Source organism: Lytechinus pictus, chromosome 6 (genome assembly GCF_037042905.1).
Source record: "Lytechinus pictus isolate F3 Inbred chromosome 6, Lp3.0, whole genome shotgun sequence".
Taxonomy (NCBI): domain Eukaryota; kingdom Metazoa; phylum Echinodermata; class Echinoidea; order Temnopleuroida; family Toxopneustidae; genus Lytechinus; species Lytechinus pictus.
The window spans coordinates 17,612,226-17,619,379 of record NC_087250.1 but is presented as its reverse complement, the minus strand read 5'-3'; the positions used below and the strand labels follow the sequence as shown (position 1 = coordinate 17,619,379).

Sequence of the window (7,154 nt, the reverse complement as noted above, 5' to 3'; positions counted from 1 at the left end):
AGACACTTCATTCCAATGTATTAAGCGTACCATTAAGCGCTATATAAAAGTGGATTATTATTACCCAGGCTATAGCCGTGCTGCCTACAGGTGCTCTGGCAGAGCTGCCAAGTTGTATTTTGCATTTTCAGTATTCTTATCCCCCAAAATCAGTATTTTGACAAAAAAATCAGTATTTTTACCGTGTGAGATAAATATTTTGTATTTTTCCCAAAAAAAGTGTATTTCATAATAAAATGCTTGGCGCACTCTCCCATCACGACGCTCAAGCTGCATGCAAGCTAAAATGCGCACTGCTCTTGCAGATGAAAAAAAAAAAAACCATTGAAACTTGTGTATATCTCATCCTGATTTTTACAAAATGATTGAAAAAAAAAACAAGTTACCTGAAATTACATTGATCTAATGACCATAATGAAATAGAGACATAAAGAGATGTTTTTCTCAATAAATTACGATTTTGTAAAAAAAAAGCAGGTCTGCTCTGGCATTTGAGGAATTTCTTCTTACCAGTAACTGGTTGAGTACAGCACAATGTAGGTAAATTTCTTGAAGCAAAACAGACAATGGCTGGGGTGTCAGAAGCTTATTCAAACTCCCCTTTACTAGCCAGTGGAAGAGCCTACTTGGTTGAGTAACTCCTTAATTTGTTTATGAATAGACCAAACCTGACTGCTAGAGTAGGCAACCCCTCACTGTGTTCGATAGCTATTGTGTGTGTGCACTGCATAGGGCAATGCAAGCAAATGCTCAGCAGACTGCAGATAAGCAAGCATAGGGTGCAGCAGCACCTTTCAGCAGCTCCTTGGCTGGGAAAGCCAGCACTTTGGTGCCACGCCTTTGATATTTGGAGTGGCATGTAAGCCAGCAGTGGTTGGTTCACTGGTTGGAATTCAAGGTCCAGACTGTAAGTTGATGTTTTATTTTACCATATAATTATGGAAGGCTTTGATAACATTTAGAAACTGTTATGTTAATTTGTATTACAATTGAACATGACGAAGGATAATTATGCTATTTAAAGACTAAGATATAAGACATACATGTAAAGATATCGGATATTATATTTATGTCATACACTTTATGATACATTTTATGCCTTACACACGTCATGAAATGATTGTTTTAGGAAGTGACTTAACTGTCCAATAATTTTAACTTGAAAGCTATTTTGTCATTTATCAAGACAATTAGTCTATTTACTACAAATGTTAAACACTTGTCAACTAAGGAGAGTGGAGATTTTTATATGACGCTTTGTTAGGATTAATGTTTCACTTGTTCAGAGTTAGGACACTGCTATTAGGTACTCGAAAGCAAGTATAGAAAGTTCAGTGACCTGCTTGAATGTACTCTGCATTTACTTTATTATAAGCCATTTGAATAACAGAAATGATATGGACTGTAGGCTGTTAATCCTTGCGTATTCTCTTCCAGACGGCCGTTTTTCTCCATGGTTTATCCACGTCTTTTGACGTTCCGTGTCTCCATGTATCGCCAAAGTTCTCCTCGTTTAGCTACGTCCTACGTCTTGTGACGTTCACGGCCTCTTCGACGTCTTACGACGTTCTACGATTGCTACGTTATCCACGGGAAAGTCCCGAGATCTAGGTTATCCGGTTTCTTCTAGTTTGGCAAGTTCATCGCATTCGCGAGTTCATCCTCATATCGTCTTCCGTTCGGCACTGCTCATCCATTTGCGTCTGACACCGGGTGATGAGTGAAGACTTGAGAAACTGAACTTTCCCCATAATATAAAGTCGGTATATGTATAGTATATACATTGTTTTCATGAACACACACAGAGTTTATGCTCTTTCCTTTGAATAGGAATAGCAGGTCACAATACTTAGTTTATTTACATTATACTAATTTGAATTGAGACAGATTGTTCCAAAACTTATTGATACTGGTTTATTGAACTTTATGTTTTGACAGCTTGTGAGCCTCGATAATGGCAATATTGATATATATAATAAATTCATTTTGATTGAAAGGTACAATTTTATCTTATAGTTTAATTCTTGGGTGGTCAAACAACCTGTTTAGACTAATAAGTCAAGTTCACATCAAACACAATGTGACAATTTGGGGGCTTGTCCGGGAGTTGTTTAGGCCATAACATACCCTGTTTGTTGAATTAATTGGTATAGGATTTGATTGTTAGATTTGTATAATGTACTGATGAAGATAATCTAGGATTTTCTGTTTGTTTTATTGGTCAACAAACATAAGATTTAATTGGTCGATGACATGACCCCTCGCAAAATTTGTGACATGTACTTATGAAAAATTTTCTGTTCAATTTTCAGAATTTAGCCGAAATCCTTCAAGTTCTTTGTGTCAGTGGGCCAAGGACCATCCAGTGCACCAACACTCCTGCTAGCGACGAGCATGCGCAGCAAGGTCAAGTGCGAGTAAAGGTTTATTTTGGATTGTCGGTGAGTTGCAAAATTGAATATGTATGAAAATTGTGCCACACAAGTTATCAAACACCCCTATAAGAAATAGTTGATATAGTATATAGTTACTCAATAGTTTTTTGACTTAGATAGTGGTAGTTTAAACCTTTAAACATGAGTACTAAGTGGTTTGAGATTGGCAAGGAATTAGGTCTGTCAGGGCCTGAGCTTCTTTCATTTGTAGGAGAAAGGGAACAATTAGAGCGAGAGGAACGTAGGGCTAATAGAGAAGTTAGGAAAGAGGAAGAAAAAATTCTGGAGATGAAACTTGAATTGGCTCGTGTTCAAAGCCAGAGTAGGTCTGATAGTGATAATGGTAATGGAAACGGTCGTAGTTTGGTACCAACCCCGAAACTCCCTCATTTTGTTGAAGGAAAAGATAATATGGACGCATATCTCAAAAGGTTTGAGAAGTATGCGGAAGTTCAGCCATGGCCAAGAAGTAGTTGGGCCATTAGTTTAAGTGCACTCTTGCAGGGTAAGGCACTCGATGTGTATTCAAGACTTCCAGCAGATAAAGCTGAAGATTATGATGCCCTCAAGGAAGCATTGTTGTTAAGGTTTGAACTTACTTGTGACGATTTTCGTCAAAAGTTCAGGTATTCCAATCCACAGTCTGGGGAGACCCCCACTCAATTTGTTGTTAGGTTAGAACATTATTTGAGTCGTTGGATTGATCTGTCAGGTACGCAACGTACATTCGATGGTGTAGTAGAAATGTTGCTCAAGCAACAACTGGTTGAGAGAGGTGGAACCTCTCTAGGTCTTTTTCTGAAGGAAAGGAAACCTAAGAATATTTCAGAGATGACTAGTCTAGCAGACACGTATGTAGAGGCCCATAGTGGTCACTTTGGAATTACCAGGAAAAATAAGAACGATAACAAGGGAAAGCCACAAGGTAGTAGGTACCCTCAGTCAGACAGTGAAGCTAAAACAAGTCCGGGGAACTTAAGAAATTCACTTCCTGAACGGAAAAGAATTGGTCCGTGTTTCATCTGTAACAAGATGGGGCATTTAGCAGCTAAATGTAACACTAAATTACAAGGTGCAAGTCTAATTTGTAGTACTGATCATTCAAAAAGTAGTAGCCAAAATCAGAAAAGAGAATCAACTCAGTATGAAACAAATAGTAAAGTGTCACTTGATAGTAGGTCAGATTCTTGTGCAACTTGTTCGCTTGTTAGTCCAGATATGGAAGGAAGTGAGACACTTGGACTTTTGTTAATGTCTTTAGTTAGTGAGAAAGATAAGTCAGAGATAGTTAATAGAGATACCTTACAAAAATCACCGATGATGTGTGCTGCATGTCAGCGTCGTTGGCGTGGTAAGTTGACTGTTGTTGAAGGTAGGATTGGATCACACAAGGTTGATGTTCTTTATGATTCAGGATGTTCCGGTGTTGCGGTTAAGAAAAGTCTTGTGAGGTCAGATCAATTTACTGGTAAATATAGACAATGTGTTTTGATAGATCAGACTCTGCGTAGGTTTCCTACTGCTAATGTCCATATTAGCTCACCTTTGTTTGTAGGTACAATAGAAGCACTGTGTATAGAGACACCAGTTTTTGATGTTATAATAGGGGACATTGAAGGTGTCCGTGCCGTGAGTAATCCCCATCCAGATTGGAAAATGGTAGTTCAGGGTGATGATATTACTCAAGGTCATGTTAGGAATGTAGATTCCAATGGTAACTCTAATTCTGAGGATGAGATAGTTGAAGTTCATGATGATGATATTACTCAAGGTCATGTTAGGAATGTAGATTCCAATGGTAACTCTAATTCTGAGGATGAGATAGTTGAAGTTAATTGTGATGATGGTACTAATGTAGGCCTAGCTGTGCAGACAAGGTCTCAGAGTCGAGAAGCTCGACGCCCCCAGCGGCCCTTGAAAGTTCCATCTCAAATCCCAGATGTTTCTCCTGAAGAAATTAGAAGAGAAACTGCAAAGGATCCTAGTTTGAAGAGAGCGAGAGAACTCGCTCAAGTTAGTTTGTCAGATGATGATAGAAAGAACACTTATTTCGTAGTAGATGATGGACTGTTGTACAGAATGTTTCAACCTAAGAATGAGAGAGGTAATTCTGTGAAACAATTGGTAGTCCCTCGGGTCTTTAGGAAAGTTGTGTTGTCACTTGCTCATGAAGGAATAATGAGTGGGCATCAAGGCATAGGCAAAACCACTGAGAAGATTTTAACTTGTTTCTTCTGGCCCGGCATTCATGCCGATGTTACTCGTTTCTGTCGCTCTTGTGACATTTGTCAGCGGACAGTACCAAAGGGAAGAGTTCCCAAAGTGCCACTTGGCAAAATGCCCGTAATAGATATTCCATTTCTCAGAGTGGCTATTGATATAGTAGGCCCTATCCATCCAATGACTACAAAGAAGAACAGGTATATCCTGACCATTGTTGATTATGCGTCTCGCTATCCAGAGGCAGTCGCATTGCCAAATATCGAAACAACCACAGTAGCTGAGGCTATGGTTGAAGTGTTTTGTAGGGTGGGAGTTCCTCAGGAAATCCTTACCGATCGTGGTAGTCAGTTCACGTCTGACATGATGAAGGAGGTGAGTAGGTTGTTGTCAATAAAACAATTGACCACAACACCCTACCACCCCTCTTGTAATGGTTTGGTTGAGCGTTTCAACCAGACCCTAAAGCAAATCTTGAAAAGAGTTTGTGCGGATCGACCCAATGATTGGGACAGGTACATAGGACCAGTGTTGTTTGCATATAGATCAGCCCCTCAGGCATCCCTTAGGTATTCCCCTTTCGAATTGATCTATGGTAGGCAGGTTAGAGGTCCCCTAGAAATACTCAAGGACTTATGGAGTGATGAAACTCATGATCCCGAGTTGAAGACTACTTATCAATATGTAGTCGATCTTAAAGAGAGATTGAAGAGTACTCTAGAAGCTGCTCATGATGAGCTTCGTAAGGCAACGTCTAGAAGTGAAAGGCACTACAATGTTAGGAGTAGGCAGCGTAAATTTGACCCTGGAGATAAGGTACTTATCCTCCTCCCCACTGATCATAATAAGTTGCTCCTCCAGTGGAAAGGTCCATTTAAGGTTGTACACAAGCTTGGCGATAATGATTATCGTCTTGATGTTAATGGAAACCACAAGACATTCCATGCAAACCTTTTGAGGAGATATATTGATAGGTTTGACAAAACAAAGGCAAATTCAGATAGTAGTAGTAGTAATAATCCAGATCCCAATGTTACTGTTGCTGGGTTGTTGGATGTGATTGCCCAGGCCACGATCGTCGACCATGAAGAGAAAGACGACGAGGACAATCCATCTCCAACATCAAACCCAATTACTATACAAGTTCCAAGATTGGAAGCGAAAGAGACTGTTGAAGATGTAAAGTTAGGACCTAACTTAGAAACTAGTCAGCAGCGTCAGTTGAAGAGGATACTTGGTAGTTATAGAGATGTAATGACTGATTTACCTGGTAAGACTCGGTTAGGTGAACATTCGATTCGGCTAACGTCTGACGACACCGTCCGACAGAAGCCATATCCAGTTCCTCATGCCCTCCGTGGCGTAATTGATAATGAAGTTGAGAAGATGATTGAGATGGAAGTAGTAGAAAAGTCTAATTCTCCATATTCATCCCCAATTGTTATTGTCAAGAAGTTAGATGGGAGTAATCGCTTTTGCATAGACTTTAGGCGGTTGAACCGCGTGACTGTTTTTGATGCTGAGCCCCTTCCAAAGACACAAGAAATATTTTCTAGTTTGTCAGGGTCCCGCTTCTTTTCGAAGCTAGACGACATCTTGATCCACACCCCTACATGGGAAGAGCATCTTGTTATTCTACAAGAATTGCTGAGAAGACTGCGAGCAGCAGGACTGACTGCTCGGCTCAGTAAATGTCAACTGGGTTGTCAACAAGTAGAGTTTAATGTAATTTAATATTTTACTAGCTAAAGTGAGCTAGTGTTTTTTTTATTATCTTGATCTAAAGTTTTGTGTTAAAAAAAAAAGATTGTCTAATACCATGAAAAGATCTTAAGTAGGTAAAGAGATATTTTATTTGTCTTGTTAGGAATAGAAATATCCGCATAATAAATCAAGCGTAATTAACTTACTCGATAATTTCTCTTTATAAAAAAAAAAAAATGAAAACAAATTTGTTACCAATACCATTAACATAAATTTAGTAGGTATTGAAGTGTAATGTTCAGTTATAGTAAGTAAGTATACATAATATACATAATATATGAACATACATGTCTGATAAATACAAGTTTCTTGAACACTGTGACAAATAATAACTATAATTACTAAGACATCTGTATACATGTTTTAAATAGGAATAGATATATATATATACACACATATGCATTGTTGATGATTTTCTTTGAAGAAGAAGAAAAAAAAAGAAAAAAACTCGATCCCAGAAAAGGAGTCGTGTTTAATTTGATTACTGACGATATTGAAACAAAGACAGGAAGTTAATGTTAGAGTTGAAATAAGCTCTTATATTTTGGTTTTTGCAAAATGTGATACATTTTTTTCAAATAGGGGGTAATTGTCAGAAGCTTATTCAAACTCCCCTTTACTAGCCAGTGGAAGAGCCTACTTGGTTGAGTAACTCCTTAATTTGTTTATGAATAGACCAAACCTGACTGCTAGAGTAGGCAACCCCTCACTGTGTTCGATAGCTATTGTGTGTGT

General features: G+C 38.6%; 1 protein-coding gene across 1 annotated transcript; it reads left to right on the top strand.

The window, feature by feature from the left end:
- The first annotated feature begins 576 nt into the window (after window positions 1-576).
- On the top strand, window positions 577-6,389 carry LOC135154332 (uncharacterized). The gene is made up of 2 exons (XM_064100443.1): window positions 577-907; window positions 1,438-6,389. Exon 2 carries the CDS (start codon window positions 2,577-2,579, stop codon window positions 6,387-6,389), a length of 3,813 nt encoding a protein of 1,270 aa, XP_063956513.1. The 5' UTR covers window positions 577-907; window positions 1,438-2,576.
- Window positions 6,390-7,154: the final 765 nt, after the last annotated feature.